We start from the raw sequence: 19,968 nt of genomic DNA, 5'->3' as shown, positions 1-19,968 counted from the left end.
GTAAGCAAATAGTCAAATATTGGACACTTGCCACACTTTAGAAAGACTTCAATCACTTAGTGTCTCTTGTACTGTACAGTGAAATTTACTTATGGACATGATTAGAGTCCGAAATTTACACCCCCCAGGGGCCGACAACAGGTACATTTTCCCTCAGACTATCTGCGACACTGGCAGTTAAATGTACAGAAACAGTTGTGTAAGAAAAAAACATGCTGAGTCTCTACCGCGTTTTAGTGTTATTTATATGCAGTTATAATGCATTTTTTTTATTTTCTGAGCCACTAGATGGTGCTCATGGTTGAAAGAGAGAGGCTCAAAGAATGGCAATTCAGTGTGCTTTCAGCCTTTTGTTGAACAAAAAGCGCCATCTAGTGGGCTCATAGAATAAAGAAAATGCTTCATGAGGCTTCATTTGGCCATCACTAGTGACAGTGCTAACCACTACACCAGCGTGCAAATGTATTCATGACACAAAAAGGCAATTTATCATTTTGGCCGGTGAAAATATGCTTAGCTGGTGGATTTTTCCTTCTACTGGCCACCTCGGCCAGTGAGTCAAAAAGTTAATTTCGGACAGTGGATGTGATACCTGCACCTTACTGTGATCGGAGCCCGTGATCAAACGCGCAGTTGGTGATAATTCTCTGTGGGCTCGTCACTGCCAGCCTCCTCTTTGACATCACTGTCATTTAATTTTTGGTCCATTGTGGTAGATGAAATATTTATAGGTCACAAATCTGCTTCATGTTTATAACAGTTTTCATTTCAAGGCACAGTTTGGTTTCTTTTTAGGTCACATCATACGCAAGACTCACATAAAGTCAAGGTGCAGAGGCAGAAACTCGTACTCGTACTTGTCGTCCTTCGCTTATCCGGATCCAGGTCGCGGGGGCAGCAGCCTCAGCAAAGAAGCCCAGACAGTCCTCTCCCCAGCCACTTCTGTCAGCTCTTCCGCAGGAACCCCGAGGCGTTCCCAGGCCAGCCGGGTGATGTAGTCCCTCCAGCATGTTCTGGGGCGGCCCCGAGGTCTCCTCCCGGTTGGACATGCCCGAAACACCTCCCAAGGGAGGCGTCTGGAAGGCATCCTTACCAGATGCCCGAACCACCTCAACTGGCTCCTCTCGATGTGGAGGAGCAGCGGCTCTACTCCGAGTCCCTCCCGGATGTCTGAGCTCCTCACCCTATCCCTAAGGCTGAGCCCGGCCACCACCCAAAATTGAAATCTAAAACCAAATCTAATCAGGCGATAAAACCGACCTGACCTGACATGACCAACACGATGATGACACAGCTGAAGATGTGACGAGATTATAAAAATGCAGAGCTCCCTGCAGTGAGGACAGAGAACAGAGAGTGCCTCTCTCAGAGACAGAGATCATATCAGCACTTCCATGCTAGTCTGGTTAATCAGTCTTTGATTGCTGATGGAAATAGTGTAGTCGATTTCTATGATGAAGCTTTTATCTTAAGTGTTAAAAGATTCAGATTTAATTCCTGGATTTAGCTGCATTGAACAGTTCAATCAGGCCAGAAGTTGCTCTGTATTGGACGACAGCAACATGACAGGCACATATTGATCACATTTTAGTCCCGGTAGTGTAATGTCACCTCAGCTGAAGAGGCTCATATCTAGCTGTTAGTCTATCAATAGCTCTTCTTACATGCCCACGACTTCTCTCTCAAACAGAATCTATTCCTATGCTCTGCTGTCCACTGTGTATTGACTTGTTTGACAGGCTGAAGCAGCACACTGCTGTGATTGAAGGCAGTGCCACACTTTGGCTGCAAACCAGCCATTTTGCCTGAGTCGGCACGCTTGTTCTGTTCGCTGCCTTTAAAATGTGATTCAAGTGATTTCAGTAAGCATCAGACGTGTTCCAATCTTCATTCTTTCATCTTATCTCTGAGGACATCTTCTTCGATTGGAGAACAATTATAAAACTAAATGAGTATTTGGCTGTTATGATATTAGCACAGGCTCTTGTCGTCAGAATTAGAACCACATTTCCTGTAAACGTTGCATTGCAGATAATCTTCTTCAGTCTGAGGTCAGGCCCCCTTGGCAAAGGTCTCCTTCCTTTCATTGTAATGTGTCAGAATGGGTTTAAAGGCCCTGACACACCAAGCCGACAGTCGACTGTCGACCAAAGTCGGGCTGGGTGAGCGCCTGTCGCCCTAGTTTTTGCGGTGTGTCCCGCGCTGTCGGTGTCAACTGCTTTTCGGCCGATTGAGCATATTGAATCGGCGGCGGAGCTTGTCGATGAGAGAGATCACTCTGATTGGCTGTTCAGGTTTTATTTCCTCGCCCCTGTAGCGAGTGAATCTGCCTGTAGTGAAACCGGGGCTAACCGGTGCTTCCTCCTCAGGCTCCACTTCACTCAGCTGCTCCACAGACCCGCTGCTTCTTCACACTTTAACCTGAATAACAAACCGGAGCTAGCTGGGAGCGGCTAGCGGAGCGTTAGCCGCAGCATGACAGGAGGGAAGCACAGCCAGTTAGCCTCCGCTAGTCTCTGAGCTAGCCCCGGGTCTCCGTTTGGATCCAACCGGAGCACCGAGCCCTGGTTTGTTATTCAGGTTAAAGTGGGAAGAAGCAGCGGGTTTATCGGGCAGCTGAGTGAAGTGGAGCCTGAGGAGGAAACACCGGGACCGTCTGGATGTAATAGTCCGTGGAGGTGCTGCGGTGCTCGGCTGCACAGATAGGAAACCCCTCGGCTGACAGGATGTGCCACTCTCTCACTCCGCTCTCTCTCACGCAGGCGCAGAACGTACGTGCTACTTGGCCGTCGGATGTAGTCCGTGTAGTGTGTTCAAATGCAACTGACACAGGGCGACGTGAGGTGACGTAGACGACGCAACAGTTGGCTTTCGTCGCTGCTAGTTCTTTGATGTCGGTTTGGTGTGTCCGCACCTTAAGATACACTGATGCTCAGACGTTCGCCACATAGACCCTTTCAATCAGCTCTCTGGTGATTCAGCGTCTTTACTTGGCAAGAGACCCGTCCTCTGATGAGTGGACATTAATCAGTAGGTCAGTGTTTTATTGTTGGTCTAACGTCTTGTGTTTGAAGGGTCTCGTTGTCCTGGGCTGAGAGCCAGTGGAGGAGCTGCTAACTCTTACAGGCACACATCACAGAAGTGCTGTTGGCTGCTCAGCTAAATCAGTTCTTTGTGAGATTGGATCAAAATGTGGCTTGTGAATGAGTATGAAGTGGATCTCAATCTGCCTGCACTGTACCAGGCAGGCTGCAGTTTGGTTTATTGTGAACAGCTGTTAACTTGAGCTCAGGTGAACAGCCTCATTAAAAAACAAACATATTTTATCATATATTTTGCTGTCTCAGTGTCTACACACAGTTGACTACAGCTACAAGAAGGCGATGATTCACCGTGATGACCAGTAATGATTTAACTTAACATGGTCTCTGTCTGTCTCTAGCCAGGAGCTAAGGTCCACTCAGACATCCTGTCGGAGCTGGTCCGTCCCAGCATCGACTACGTCCGCCACAAGAGGTTCCGTTCAGGGAACTTCCCGTCATCGCTGAGTAACGAGAGTGACCGTCTGGTTCACTGGTGCCACGGAGCCCCTGGTGTCATCCATATGTTCATCATGGCTTATAAGGTGAGACTGGCGTTGTGCCGTGTGCTTCACATTGTGCAGTAACATCACCAGTGAAGCAGCGGTAAACAGAATCTGTCTGGACTGACCTGACATGAAAGCTGCTGCTGTGTGAAACCACCCTGTCCGACACTGGCCCCCTGTGGCACGGCTCTGCACTGCATGGACATCACACTGTGCTCCAGATATGTTGGCATGTGCAGCTGCCACTTTCAAGAGAACACTTGTAAAAGTTGTTAATCGATTTTATTCAACACACACTTTATGTTGTCACTGCTGAACTTGTGAGGGGATTATGACAAAGGCAGAATAAGAATTCTTCCCTCCTGACTAACCACCAGCAATCCTGCATTTTAATAACCTTGCTGTGCACACACACACACACACACACACACACACACACACACACACATGCATACTGCAGTAATGCATTGTGGGCTAATTTCTTCTTTTCTTGGCCCATTAGGGAGCCACTTGGCAGCTAATGCACTGCTATTCCGGCATTTTCATTCCTCTCACTAACACAGAGACTCTTTGGCACCACACAGAGAACAAAGCACAATGGGAGACATGGTTGCTTATCACTGTCTCACTGTTAACAGAACACACAACACAGCTCTAGTTTGTTGTTGCACCAGAAGCATTTCAATCATGTGGTTTGTCAGTGAAGGTTTCAGGTAAGCTGCTGCAGCTGTAGTGTGTGTTTAAAGCTGGCGTTACACACCAAATACTGATTTGGTTTCAGAGAACATGAGCATGTCTGACAGTTGTTGTTTCACCGAGCAATACTGTTGGATATCTGTTATTACAACGAGAGATTACAAACTTTTTAAACATGGAATTGTCTCCGTCACAGGAACGCAGCACTAATAATGCAGAAAATAAAGGAGTGCCACATGACATGGCTTTTCAGTATCCCAGCTATATGATTGATTTGCTCATCTTAAAGGGGAACACCACCAAAATTATAGACTCACAAGTCCGTCTTTAGACGCTTTGCTTAACTAAAGACTGATGACTTTCTCCCTGAATTTGTGTTTAGATGGGCGGATACAATTTCAGAGTTTAAAAAAACTCCCTACGTTGCAGAACCAATAGTAAATCCGCAGGGCGGTCCTTCGGTGGCTCACTGAACTCGTGCTTGTAAACATAGTCCTACTAGAAACACGTGTAGCAGTACAAAATGGTCGCTGTAAGTCCTTCATTTCCACAATCTTGTGGACTGAGCACACGTTTGATAAAACGGAGTTTAATCTCTTGGCATCCATTTTCAAGCTCTCTGTGTGTTTGTGTCCTTGCGGACGAGAAAAGGGGGAGCGCACATTTCCGGGAGGGCGTGTCCTTTTCAAAAATGCAAGAGGCGTTGCTTTGTTGCCGGCCGTTTTCTCCGGTGTGTTAAACACACTTTAGAAAGGAGTGTCCCCAGACTATCAGAAGCCGGAGATCTCTGAATATCTGGTGGCGAGACTACCAAAATTACAGATTCCAATATATTATTTCCATGGCATTGAAAAGTTAGATTAATATTTGTGAACATGAGTTACTCTCTCATAAAGCCAGAAACCAGAGAAGTAAAGCCCCGTTTCCACCGAGCAGGACGGTTCAGTTCAGTTCAGTACACTTTATGTACATTTCCACTGTAAAAAGTTGTGGATGGTACCAACAGAAGCGTTCCTTAGCGTCCCCATGTTTGGTCCCCCCTCTGTTGGGGTACCTAGCACACAGATCTGGTACTAAAAGGTGGAGCTGTGAACACTGCAGTCTGATTGGTCAGTAGAGGACGGTCACTCTGCTCAGGGCTGAGTTGTGTCTGGTTTTGAGGCTCATGTAACCACTGTTCATACTGTGGAGAGTTTTATTAGTAAACTGTAACTATAAAATGAAAGGATGTTTTGCTGCCTCTCACAGCAGCTGGAGTCTGAGAAAAAATAACTTCATTCACTGGGCCGACTGCCGGCAACTTTTAAGGTGGAACGTTAACTTGTAATGTTACTCAATGCATGAGTTGATGACGTGAATCCATCAGCACACCTTAAATTTCACTGTGACAACTTTGACCATCACTTTAGTTTTTATATGACACACACTTTTAGTAATGACTTTAAAAATATAGATGAATTTGGAGCGGATTATGTGAAGGTCATATATTCTAATCCTCACTTCCTGTGGGCTACAGCAACACTAAACCCCTGAGCTTGCCTGAGAAGGACTAAATGCACAAAGCTGCTATTTTTAAATATCCCATGGAGAGAGACTCTCACTGCAGCCTGTTCTATTTTGTTGTGAAAATGTGGGCGTGCAGCCTCGTTCTGTGGACGATAAACCAGGTGCAGACTTCCATCTGTGTCACCGCTGATGAGGAAATACAGCGAGTGCTGGACGGAGCAGTGAGTGACAACAACCCCGCCCACATTTAAGAGGACTGTCTGAACAGACCGAGGGTCTAGGTACCACGTCTGAAGGGTTACTGCTGGTTCCAAAGGTGCTGGACTGAAAGTGGAAACAGGGCTAAGGTCTCAAACTTGTGATAGCATCGATTATAAAGTCTGGAGCCTTTTTTTATACCTGAAGGAGCTTTATTCTGCTGTAGTGTTCTCAGCTCTGAAACCTAAAATGTACCCGCATTCCCCTGGGTTCTCTCAGTGTCATCTAGAGCATCTTGCACCATTCATTGTCGATGGAGCAGCTCTAGACTTTCCTGCCTCTGTCGCCTGTTTGTTCCGTTTACTGGAGATGTCTAGAGCTGACCCTGAGGACCATTATCTGGAGTCCACCCAGACATATTTTAATGGATCAGTATCATCTAGAACAAAGCAGATCAAAATCTGATCTTCACGTCCTCTCTGCTCTTCTGTCCACCTCAGCCTGCTGTTGTTGGAGCATTTCTCTCTGGTGACAGTCAGGCTACACACTGCAGCAGAAAATGATTTAATTGCACTGGTGAGTTGGCAAAATTAGCCAAGCTAGCCAAGGTAATATATCAAGGTATACCAGCTGTCACCAGTTCAGGTTTATTATGTGAGTAATTTGATGTCAGGCTGAAATTAAACCTGACTGTTGTTTGGTTTCTGTGTGAGTTTGTGTCCTCTTCAAAGATTGTTTATGAGCCGATAGGAGCATCACTCTGTGACAACACTGCACCACGAATGGACCGAGTGTTTCTGTAGTTCTGACAAATCCAGAGTGATACATCTGATCTTCAGCTGATCATGTCAAGACAGTTTCAGGAGTCGCATTCTCCCACTCAGACTCCTTTATTTCACAAGCTTATCAACTTTAATAGTTTGAATACAGACCTTCAGTATTTAGATGAAGAAAACTAAATTGTGTGTCAGATACATATTTAATCCACATTTAGGTAAAAAGTATGGGAATGGATGATTGATTTGATTTTGTCTTTATTTATTGTGTCATGCACACAAACATGTGCTGAACCCTCATGGGTTTACAATGACGCTGCAGTGATCAAACCAAATTACGGTTATTTTACTGCTCAGTCCGTTAAACAAAATACTCAGCCTTGTATCTCAGGCCTGGCAAAGACATTCAGACACTAAAAAGGTTACCCCTCTGAAACAAAACTAAATTTTTTCAACATAAATAGAGGTCATTTTACTCAAAAAAGTACATCCTTAACTCTCCATATACAGGACAGCACACCTCCTCTGGGGTGGCGTTAAACCTTTCAGTCTCTAAGGCTGCTTTCACACCTGCCCTGTTTGGTTCAGTTCAGTCAGACTCAAATTTGGTTCCCTCCTCAGTGCGGTTCGTTTGTACAGGTGTGAACACAGCAATCGCACTCAAAACAACCAGACTGAGACCTTCTTGAAGAGGTGGTGTCAGTCCGGTTCCAAAGGAACTCTGGTGCGGTTGGTTTGTGGTGAGAAGGTGTTCCGACCTGGATGTGAAGCAACTGCAGTCACATGACACATTGTTTGGGTTAAACATGAGCATGTTACAGTCCTGGAGGATTATTAATGTGCACCTCCTCCTGTACTGCCTTAATATGCACATTCAGCACATCCAATGCATCAAAACATTGTTTTCTAGTTGGAGCCGCACCTCGTTTTCAAACTGTATGGTTTGACTAAAATGAACAATGACAGCAATATAGTCCACGATGAGCAGCGCTAAAATCAACCTGCGTAGTTGTCCCTCCATTGTGACATTAGAAAGTGTCACATTTATCTTGCAAGTGTACTCTTCTTCAACGTTTGCTTTACTTCCTGGATTTTTCCCACATGGAAATTCTGACCAATCAAGAGCAGCTTTCTCACACAAGGCATTTGATCTGGTCCTCTTGTAAATGCTGCCGTGAGAACACTTGAGCGTGATTGTGACATATCAGTCTTTTACTTAATGCGGCTGAGGTTGTGTTTATGGCTTCAACTAACAATTTTTCATCATTTATCAATGGATTAAATATGTTTGGTGTTTTTGCCTGATAAATGACCGAAGGACTAATCAGTTATCACAGTAATTAATTCTATCAACTAATTGATAAACACATTTTTTGAGGTTGCAGTCTGTGTCCTTCTCTGTCCCTTTCTCTCCATGAACACAGGCTGCTGCTGTTCAAAGCTCTGCTTCCTGTTTGAAGCCATCACAGGCCTCACAGTGCTGCGGGAGGCCGGCTTTTATCATCACACCCAATCAGAAATGCTGTCAGCTTCCCACTGCGTTCACTCCGTGTCTGCGTTCATCTCAGCAGCTTCATACATGTCTGACAGGTCATCTGTCAGCTCCCTTATTAAATGTAACGGCAACGCTTTTCTCTGGATCAGATTTATTACTGAGCCTGAACAGTGTGGGGAAATAATCTAATTAATTGCGATATTTTTTTAGATCTGTATTACGATTCAGCAGTTTTTTTTTAAAAGACATTCCTTATCGTCTATTATTCACATACACAAGCAGTAAATCAGTGACCAACACAACAGTGGATACAGTCAACATATAAACTCATCTTTCATGTAGCCCACACTCACATGTTGTTATGAAATGAATGAATTTATTTTAGGGATGCACCAATCGATCAGCTGATAGTCACCTTGTAGGCCTATCGTAAATACGATGACACTCACTGATGGCAGTGGCTGATGTTTTTGCGTTGCATCAGATCAATTTTGAGCAGGTTAAAAAGCACAGCTCCGGACTAACAGCGTCGCGGGGACAATGGAAAACATCTTCCTTGGGACGAAAGATCGCAGTAAACTCATTATCATCACATCAGAAGTCGCACCCTATTGTTTTCCTGATGATGCTACACTGTGAACAACAGGTCTGTGTTGACATCAGCAGGAGGCGGGCTAGTTTGTGTTGGAAGTTGCATTAAGTTATTAAAGAGATATACAAATTATTTTCTTCTTTTCACGTGGTAATGTTTTAAATTTATTTTGTTTGTAGGAGATGAAAATGATTTATTTTATGCTGTTTTAGAGATCTTGATTTTCATTTTAAATCTAAAGTGTGACCTTTTTGAAGCAGTGAAGTTAGTTTTCTACTTTTGACATGCCATAATTAAAAATGTATTTTGTTTGCAAGAGATGGAAATTATTTATTTTATACCATTTTAGAGAACCTAAAACCTTCTGAAGAGATGCAGGTTATTTTTCAATTTTCACATGGCAATATCTAAAATAATTCATTTTGTTTGTAAGGAATGCAAGATATTTATTATCTAGCTTTTTAAGGAACTTGCTTTTGACATTAAAACCAAAATGTGGCCTTTCTTGCAGGACGTTTTCATTTCAAAACTAGAAGAGCACTCGGAGAGTGCAGACCTCCATCAAGCAGCTCGGATTTCCCGCAATTTTATTATTTTATCCACTTTGCTTCAACCGATCACCACCAAAATTTTATCCTCTGTTCCTTGTCCCATTATCCACCTTTCCTAAAAAAATTTCATCAAAATCCGTTAAGAACTTTTTGAGTTATTTTGCAGACAAACAAACAGACAAACAGACCAACGCCGGCGAAAACATAACCTCCGTGGTGGAGGTAATAATTGTTCCTTAATCATAATCGAGGTAAAATATTCAGTTAATCATGATATTGATTTGTGGTCATATCACAGAGCTTTATGACACAGAGCCTCTCCTGCTCTGTGCTACATGTGTGAAAAGGAAACACTGGACAATGTCTGTCTGTTGGTCTACCACACGCTTGCTTTGCACACAAAGGGCCTCACTACTCTTACAACACTGTAATATGTAAATATGTGAGTTTTAGTGAAGCCTGACCTTCGTCATTTTCTCACAACAGTTCTGTGAGCATCAAAGCTCACAAGTGGCATTTTACCAGTTTTTTTCTTTACCTACTCTCCTTCACATATGTCACATGGAGCGCAGTGCAGTGTGTGGGCACGTGAAGCCCACAGGAGCAGGTGTTTCCGACCTTGTCTGTTTGAATTGGATTAATTGTTCAGCCCTATTTATTACCTTCTAATGAGGTGTGGGCATGTGGGAGCATTCAGTCTTTTCTGTGGGCTCAGCTCTTATCTGTCCTCCAGGGAGAGATACAACACACCAACCATTCTGTCAGCGATGTTTTTATATCTGGTGTGGCTTAAATGATTCGAGGGTTGTGACTCCTTCCGGTTCTGATGCCAAAAAAAGTATTGTTGTTTTGAAACAGTGATTTCAGCAGATGAGACGACTACCTGGTCCAAAGTAGACAAAACTTTAGAAGATGACAAATCCTGACTGATGCCACAAGGAATGAGCAGCGACGTCTGTCATGACTTCGATTTGCAAGAACAGCGGTTGTTGTGAGCTCTTCCTGTGTTCCAGGTTTGACGATTCATTCTGCTTCATCTGTGTCTCCCCAGGTGTTTAAAGAGGAGAAGTACTTGAAGGAGGCTGCAGACTGTGCTGAGGTGATCTGGCAGCGAGGCCTGCTCAGGAAAGGCTACGGCATCTGCCACGGCACCGCTGGCAACGGCTACGCCTTCCTGTCCCTTTACAAGCTCACGCAGGAGAAGAAATACCTGTACCGCGTCTGCAAGGTAGGAACAAGTTACAGCATCATGACTTACCGAACTGGGAGTACAAAAAACAACAAGAGTCACTGATTTGAAAACATACTTGGGCCAGTTGTAGAAATGCTTGAACGCATAGAGTGTGAACAAGTAGTTACGCAGCATCAGACGTAATCATGTGACGCCGGCAGCTCCATCATTGTTAGGTGATGGTTAGGAATTAAAAAATGCCAGTAGTGATGGCCTCATGAAGCATTTTCTTTATTTTCTGAGCCCACTAGATGGCGCTCATGGTTTAAAGAGAAAGGCTCAAAGAATGGCAGTGTGATCAAGGAAATGCTTCATGAGGCTTCATTTGGCCATCTCTAAATGCCGACTGTGTTAAGGCCCGAACATACTCGGGCAGAACGTACGCGGAACGGACTCCGTGAGGAATGTCTGCAGTCATTCGGGCTTCCATAGTCGAGCGCAGTTCCGCGTTGTAGTTTCCTGTAAAAATGTCTGTGAAAAATCCCCGCATTGTGAAAAATACATGCCGAGCAGTCACTGGTGCACAGAGCGGAGTCCGCGCGGTCGTAAAATCTGAGCTTTGCGCGCACAGGGCTTGCGGACATCCGCTTTGAGTCCACACGGACCTCCGCGGAGTCCGTTCCGCGTACGTTCCGCCCAAGTATGTTCGGGCCTTTAGAATGAATTAACATGACATTAATAACAACAAGGAGCACCCTTAAAATGGATGCACACATCAGTAGTCTGGTAGCGTTATAGGAGTGTGATGCTGAGTCTGTTAAGTTCTATTTAAAGCGGCAGTGTTTAACATTTTTGTCAGCTAAAGGTTGAGATACTCGTAAAATGGTAAAAAATAAATAAATAATGAGTTGCATAATGTTTTCTATGTAACAGCCTTGTAAGCTGCTCATGTCGTGCACCTTCATCAGAGTTCAAGTTGTTTAACAGTACATTATTTCAGTTTCCTGTTGCGACCAAACAGCCTTCACACTGTTTAACTGAATTCATTATTTCTGTTATGAAGCAGCTGTATTTTATTTTACAGCAGGACTGCGGTGAAATGTACATTTCCTTACCATTAACAACCGTTAGCCTCGATGGTCTACTGTCTGTTGATTGGATGGAATCATATTTCAAGTCCTCCTCCCCAAAATGAGTTAGATTTCGGTGCAGAAGTTGAAATGATCAGCTTAAAGACAGTAGATGTTCTGATGCTGGAATAAATTACATGCACTGAATGTGTTGTTGGTGGCTCTGACTTAATGAAGAAATTATTTGATGTATAATTTTCTTCACATTTTCTCAGACATGCAGAAGGAGGTATATAAACATGTTCATATTTCCTTCCTCCAGTTTGCTGAGTGGTGTTTGGCCTATGGGACCCACGGCTGTCGCATCCCAGACAGACCCTACTCTCTTTTTGAAGGTATCAAGTATTTATCTTTCAGCTTTCCACCAGACTGATGATAAACTGCTCTGACATTTCCTTCCCCTGCACAAGCCCCATCGATTGAATCAATGTACAAAGAGCAGAGATTTAAATGCAACACTTTTGTCTTCGCTCTCATATTTCACCGGTTGAAGTAAAAGATCCAAAGCCCAGTTCAGACCAAAGATTTGTGACGAGACGAAATAGTTTAGGAATGTTGCAGAATGGTAGTGATGGCCAAATGAAGCTTCATGAAGCAATTCAGTGTGCTTTCAACATTTTGTTGACGAAAAGCGCCATCTAGTGGGCTCAGAAAATAAAGACAATGCTTCATGAAGCTTCATTTGGCCATACTACAGAACGGCACATTGCAAGTAGTTGCACGTTCAACTTGTCTTGTAACTAATCTTTGGTCTGAACTGGGCTTAAGACTTTTAATGCACAATAGATACATGTGTCTCAAATTTTTGTCATTTTTTAAATTTGTTAAAATCCATGTCAGTGAGCACTTTTTCTTTTCCAAGATAATCCATTCACCTGACAGGCGTGACTAGTGACAGGTGTGACTAGTGAAGCTTCATTTGGCCATCACTAGGTGTGACATCAATATGCTGATTAAACAGCATCATTACACACAGGTGTGTCTTTGGGTGGTCACAATAAATGGTGACTGATAATGTGCCATTTTTTCAAAGACATTTGTTAGGATTCCACATGACTAGCACTAGAAATGCATTTTTATTTTAGTCACAGATACCCCAAAGAATCAGTCACAATCTGGTGTGACGCCTTTTGTCACACAGAGTTGATCAGGTTTTTGATTGAGGCCTGTTGAATGTTGGTCCACTTCTCTTCAGTGGCTGTGTGAAGTTGCTGAATATTGTCAGGAATTAGAACACGCTGTAATTCACGCTGACCCAGAGCGTCCCATACATGCTTAATGTCTGGTAAGGATGCAGGCCATGCAAAAGCAGGGATGTTTTCAGCTTCGGGGAGTAGTGTACCGATCCTTGCAACATGGGGCAGTGCATTATCATGCTGCAACATGAGGTCATGGCGGTGGATGAATGGAACCACAGTGGGTTTCTGGATTTCGCCACAGTATCTGTACCTTCAAACCATCATCAATAAAATCCATCTGTTTTTGTTCTCTGTGATGCCAGTCCTTACTATAACCTAGTGATGGCCAAATGAAGCCTCATGGAGCATTTTCTTTATTTTCTGAGCCCACTAGATGGCGCTTTTTGTTCCACAAAAGGTTGAAAGCACACTGAATTTCCATTCTTTGAGCCTCTCTCCTTAAACCCTGAACACCATCTAGTGGGCTCAGAAAATAAAGAAAATGCTTCATGAGGCTTCATTTGGCCATCACTGCTATAACCCCACCGCCACCATGGGGCACTCTGTTCACAACATCAACATGAGCAGATAGATCAATCCTTCATTTGGTGATTAAAGCACCAAATTTGATACTGATTGTGACCATCCCGAGGTTCACCTGTGTAGTAATGATGCTCTGTAATCAGCATCTTGATATGTCACACCTGAATAGATTGTCTTGTGAAAGAAGAAGTGCTCACTTACGTGGATTTTATCAAATTTGAGACCAAAACTTGAGAGAAATACATCATTTGAGTGCATAAAAGAATCGTAGCTCTTGAACTTATACCTGTGAAGAAACGAGAGCAAAAAAACGTTGCGTTTTAATTTTTGTTCAGTGTAATAGCAGACCTGTAATCTGTGTTACAAACATTCATTCACACAGTCTGCTGCTGCTACCTTTTCATCCTAGGTATACAGCACCCTGTGTAATTCTATCAGTGTGAAGTTAAGAGAGGCTTTTCACTAAGCTGTAAAGACACAACTAAGAATACTACTGGCAGCATAACACTGCAGAAAAGCTCCTTTCAGTAGAAACGAACCACTGACTGCACAGAGGCAGGGGGTCTAATCAGAGGTTTATGGAGATACAAAATACTACTTAGTTTAATGCTTTATAAAATAATCAACGTCTTCTTTTACTGACTAACGGGAGTAAGTGCTCTCATGATAACCAACACGGACTCTTATAAATAGGAAGACTGAAACGTTTATTAATGAAGAATAGGGTCTTCATAAGTGTCATGCTTTATCTGTGGTTCATTCATCAGCTGCTTGGCGACCAGCTGACTAGTAACATGAAGTTATGTTGAGTCAGTCTTTTTTAACCTGACTCGTCTCACTTCTCTCTGCTGGTAGGCACATGAGCAGAGCAAATGTGTGTGTATATTGATCACAGAAGGAAATTTACTGGTATTTCAGCATTCATCAATATGTCAGTAGCTCCGATGTTTTAGTAGGTACAAACAAAATCTACACCTGCTTCTAGTGATGGCCAAATGAAGCCTCGTGAAGCATTTTCTTTGTTTTCTAAGCCCACTAGATGGCGCTTTTTGTTCAACAAAAGGCTGAAAGCACACTGACTTGCCATTCTTTGAGCCTCTCTCTTTAAACCATGAGCGCCATCTAGTGGGCTCAGAAAATAAAGAAAATGCTTCATGAGGCTTCATTTGGCCATCACTAGTTGTCATCATTAGAAATTACAGTTTTGATTCGTATTGTGTTCTGTTATGTTCACAACAGTATTTTCTACATTTTTTTGGGTAATATTATGGTTGCTCTTTCGTATATTTTTTTTCCTACATATTTTTGCTATTCCTTCTTTTGTTTACTTACTTTGAATAGTGACATTATTATTGTCCTCATCTGAGATAAAGTTAAGCTGTGTGATTACAGAGAGATTTGCTCTAACACTTCGCACATATTATGAGGCTTTAGATTAGATTTATTATTAGCCTCCTCTCTGTGTTTCCTTTTTAAGGAGTTACTGCTGTCAGTGGTTGTTATTTTGTTTTTTCAGGACCATTAAGGCTGACTTCTATGCGGGATTAACCCCTATTTCTAATATTTTTGTGATGTATTTGTTGTTATATGGATTGATTGATTTATTGATGTGTTGACCACACCCATGGGTGTTGCCCGCTAATTTTATAAATGTGACTAGCTGAGATGTCTCAACACGAGTGACCCGATGAAGAGCCGGTAGGCTTGAAATGTTGTCCTTTTATACTATGATGATAAAATAAAGTTTTTTGTTTTTTTTTTATTCGGAGCAGCTACAGTGTTGCAAGTCTTTTCTTTCATCCTGATCACGTCTTTTCTACTCGGCACCTGGTAATATGGATGTACGTGTGACTACCTCTCCTAAATAAAAAATAGACATAAATATTGGTTGTCATTAGTGATGGCCAAATGAAGCCTCATGAAGCACTGTCTTTTTTTTCTGAGCCCACTAGATGGCGCTCATGGTTTAAAGAGAGAGGCTCAAAGAATGGCAATTCAGTGTGCTATCAACCTTTTGTTGAACAAAAAGCGCCATCTAGTGGGCTCAGAAAATAAAGAAAATGCTTTATGAGGCTTCATTTGGTCATCACTAGTTGTCAGCACGATAAAACTGAAGACATGCTAATTCCATGTGTTATCCTCAGCCTATCACTGATCCCCAGTGTGCTGTCTTCACTCCAGGCATCGCTTTACTGTACCTCCAGCTGCACCGGGTGACCCACGAGGCCGCCCACCTGCTGTCGTCATTAGAAATTACAGTTTTGATTCGTATTTTGTTCTGTTATGTTCACAACACGCAACACGCAAGTTAAACACGACAAAAGATTAGAAATATGACGTTTCACAAAATTAGTTGCCAATTATCAGAGTTAAGCTTCAGATTAGGTTTCTTAAAAATGTGAACAAGTTCTTTGAATCGACTTAATACATGTTTTCTACATTTCTGGCATCGCATTCGCACAAATGTATCTTCTGTTTGAGTGGCTGGCAGTAATGGATGTTTCTCCTCTCAGGTATGGCGGGGGCCATCCACTACCTGTCAGAGGTGGCAGAGCCTGAAGCCTCCTGCTTCCCTGCCTTTGAGCTTTGACCTGCCAACTGATGTGACTGAGGATGATGAAGGGGAAGAGGGACAAAGTGTTTTGGACCAAACTTGAGTCTTTGCTCAAGAGCTGGACAAGGATGTATTTGTGATGCAGCTTTCAACCTGGGTCATGAGCAAGTAGTGACCGAAATACACTGAAAATGAACTGAGCAGTGTGAGTTGGGTCATGATATTGATAATGTGCAAAAGGACAAAGGGAAGATTAATTTTGGACAAAACCACAGGTTGAATGTTGTTGATCCAGTGAAAATAAAAGCCAGACTGAAGAGGACATATTTGTCTTTCTGAAGATGGACACTTACATCCTGCGGAGCCTATCATTGGAACTCTGTCCAAACATGTGAGTCTTTCAGCTCTGAGGTCCCCCGTCATCCTCCAGTGTGTTGGGGCAAAGACATGGACCCCATGTCTCTTCCTCACCCAATTAATCGCCAGCTGGCATGGACACACAAGAACACACTCTAACCCTCAGCCTTTAATATCATAGCACCTAGGCCAAGAAAGAGGGTGAGTGTGTGTGCGTGTGTGTGTGTGAAGTGAACTAAAGCTGTTTTGGTATTTCTATGCCTCTGCATGCTCACTGTAACTGGCTCTTGGTGCCTCATATTCTGTCCGTGTAGTGATTTCCCCTTCCTGTGTTTGTAGGTGTGCTGTTTCACTTCTCCAGGTGTTTGTCACATGGTGGAGAAAGGTTTCTCTGTCAACTTTCATTTTATGAACACAAGCATAGTTTAAAGATCACCAGACATTTGCGAAGCTAACCAGTATATCAGCTGTTAAGTCTTAAGTTTCTCTTTAATTTCTGTGTAAGGAACTGCAATAATATGACAGATATAGTGCATATTTTTTTCATTTCCAAGTGACAATAACAATGTTTTTGGTGAGTTTTGGTTCAGAATGTTGCGACAAGACTGTCCACTTCTGTGGTGACTGACTAGAGAGTGTCATACAGTATTGTACACAAGCCCTTGTTGGCCCTTTTTTGGACGAGTCTATTTAGTTTTTGGTGTCAGTCATTAGGTATTTCAGCCTCATGTCGTGTTTAGTACAACATTAATTATTTGGGAGGCCGTGTTGCGCTATTTAGTCCTATAACACTCTAGAGGCTAGTGCTTTGCTTGCTAAAGTTAGCACTCATTTCCACTTAGCGTTCATTTTTGATGATGTTATTTCAGCTCCTGCACACTCTGTGTTGTCTTTGTCCCACGTGATATGATGGAGGGGTCCAGTTCGTGTTAGCGGTCTCTTCTGAGTCCAGTCTGGCACAGGGTAACGTAGTCCCCCAATGCCAGATGGATCCCTTACAGACTCATTGACTCAAGCCCTAAGCCCTTACAGACCTAGGACCAATTCCATTTCTTCCCCTTAGCCCTTGTCTTGGTCAGGTTAAGAGCTAACCTGACGGAGAATTGGGACACCACTTCCCCTCACGTGAACGCGCAAAACCAAGGGGAAGGGCCAAGACTAGGGCTAAGTGGAAGAAATGGAATTGGTCCTAGGTCTGTAAGGGCTTGAGTCAGTGAGTCTGTAAGGGATCCATTTGGGATTGGGGGATTGGGTCATGTAAGAAGGGCTGAAGTCACAAAGGGGACTAATGTTCAGAAACGGCAAACACTGTGCCCTTATTTCTGGTAACTGACCCTTCGCTAAGCCGTGTGTGCAGATGAACGGTGTCTGGCTTCGCCCAGAGCTCCCAGCCCATCTGGTAGCAGAGGTTCAGGTGCTGGCGTCGGCACAGAGAGGAAGCCAAACACCGTTCAATGCACAATGCGGTCACTGGTTCCTGTACAGCAGGGTCGGTCTTTGTTTCACTGTTATAATCGTTAAGTCATCGTTAACCTCAACGTTAACTTCTGTGGTGTTCAGTTTGTCACATTTATAGCATCAGTCCGGTTTAACACTTAGTGGTGAGACGGACGTGCGCAAGCAGGTCAAGTTGGAAAGTGTTAAATGTATGCATTTCATTTTCTGACATATTACAGAAGATCACATTTAAATTTCACTTATCTGAAAAGAGGGTTAACTCACCGTGGGCAAGTATTAATGTTGAGTCCTGTGACAGGAAAGAAAAACGCTTTGGTGGACACGTAACGCCACCAGGTTGTGGACTGATGATTTATTTAATCTTAAGATAACCTGTGCAGGTTTTTCCCCCGTCAACAAATCAGTTGGTAGATGAGTATGTAGAATTCCAGTCTACCAAAATTTTCTTTGGTTGGTTAAAGCCCTAGTGTGAAGTCACAAGCCACTGTCCCCCAGCTGAGGCTTTCCCCCACAATGTGACAAGTGACTGATGGTTTAAAATCAAAGTTAGAGCGCCGGTTTGTGCATTGGTCCTTTACCTAGCAGACACAACAATAACGTTAGCTTGCATCTGTCAGCACGCACTGGCTTTCAAAACATTTGAAAGTGAACAGTAGGTACGGCCACATGAGGTTTTGAGTACAATATATTATGCCTTAAACTTTCCCCACCCAACCACGCCTCACTTTGGTTCCTCTCTTCGCCGATAACCCACTACTGTTGTAGGTACAAACACAGCTGAGGAATCAAACCTCTGTCTCGTCTACATTTATGAGTTGTCCGATAAGAAATAAGCCCTAACACCTAAGGTGAGATCTACTGACAGCACCCAAAGTAACGTCTGCGTCATCAACTGAAACAGAACGTCCTGGACTATTTAGAGTACCATCTAGAAACTACATGAGTGTTGCTACCATTTAGGTTCAGGTGCCATCTGGGTTCAGGACTCTGTCAGAGCTTAGCCTAAAACTGATGTTTTTGAAATCTTCAGCTGATCGGCAGGCCAACAATTTGCTGAAAAAGCAAATATATTCAAAACCACCTTTGAAATAAGAAATTCGAGATGTGGTAGCAGTAGCTGAAAAGGGTTGGTAGACATCACATAAACTAAAGAAAGACCAAAGAAGAAGTCGCAGGTTCTCAACAAGGGAGGTTTCTAACGACTGATTTCCCTGATGTCTAAACAGAAGTTTAACTAAAAACTAAAAGTAAGAAAACACCCTGACAGGCAAGGTCATTATTTATTTATTTATTTATTTTGCTGGCAACATTGGCCAAAACCTGAATTTACCTCTAAGTTTGTTTTTTTTAAATAATTTTGCTATTTTTGCTGTTTTTTTTCTATAGTTTCATTATTGCTGCAGAACAATGGCAGCAAGTGATGTGGAACATCAGATATTTGTAGTTAGTTAACTGAAAAAAGTAAAACCATTTATTATTTGTCTCTGTATTGTGCACTCAGCTTGTCATTTTGCACAGCTTTGTCACTGTTAAAACAGACCGAATAAAGGTTAAAGTTTAATATCTCCAACAAAGAAGATAATATCTCCAACCTCGGAGATAATATCCCATGTAAAGGAAATAGTATATCCTACCCAGGAGATAACATGTACAAGACAATATCTCCTACCTAGGAGATAACATCCAACCCAGGAGATAATATCCCATGTAAAGGAAATAATATATCCTACCTAGGAGATACCGTCCTATATGAGGGAGATAATATCACATATGTAGGAGATAACATCGCATTTGTAGGCGATAATGTCTCCTACCTAGGAGATAACAATAGGAGGAAAAAGGAGGGAGTATCAACAGTATAATAGTATAATAACTAACCCTTTAAAACCTGAACAAATTGGCCCAATTCCTTTTGAAAACACACACACAAAAGGCAATGAGCAGCTTTACAAGAAATAACCAAACAATTAGCAAATAATTAGTTAAAGTTACAGAAAAATGTCTTGAAAAATAGTTTTCATTTCATTTTTTCCTTTTTTATTTAAAAATTCTTTTTTTTTGTCAGTTTTTGCAATTTTCATTCAATTTGCAGGACATTTCTTGCCAAGCTGTTCATTGTCTTTTCTTGCACGTTTCCAAAAGAAATCAGTTCGCTCAGGTTTCAAAAACGTGTGTGT

The 19,968-nt window shown here is 42.7% G+C and overlaps 1 protein-coding gene across 2 annotated transcripts in view; it reads left to right on the top strand.

Annotated features, from left to right (window-relative positions):
• lancl2 (LanC lantibiotic synthetase component C-like 2 (bacterial)) overlaps positions 1 to 16,989 on the top strand; it is a 41,542-nt gene extending 24,553 nt beyond the window's left edge. The window contains exons 7-10 of one of the 2 annotated variants that reach the window (XM_033638819.2): positions 3,443 to 3,625; positions 10,452 to 10,628; positions 11,964 to 12,036; positions 15,936 to 16,989. In XM_033638819.2, the coding sequence (XP_033494710.1) occupies positions 3,443 to 3,625; positions 10,452 to 10,628; positions 11,964 to 12,036; positions 15,936 to 16,012 (510 nt within the window). In that variant the 3' untranslated portion in view covers positions 16,013 to 16,989. The remainder of the gene's footprint in view (positions 1 to 3,442; positions 3,626 to 10,451; positions 10,629 to 11,963; positions 12,037 to 15,935) is intronic. The other variant, XM_078162960.1, reaches the window with a different exon arrangement.
• The last annotated feature ends 2,979 nt before the right edge of the window (positions 16,990 to 19,968 follow it).

This window comes from Epinephelus lanceolatus, chromosome 20, assembly GCF_041903045.1.
Source record: "Epinephelus lanceolatus isolate andai-2023 chromosome 20, ASM4190304v1, whole genome shotgun sequence".
NCBI lineage: Eukaryota > Metazoa > Chordata > Actinopteri > Perciformes > Serranidae > Epinephelus > Epinephelus lanceolatus.
The sequence above is the reverse complement of the archived record's forward strand: the minus strand, read 5'-3'. Positions and strand labels throughout refer to the sequence as shown.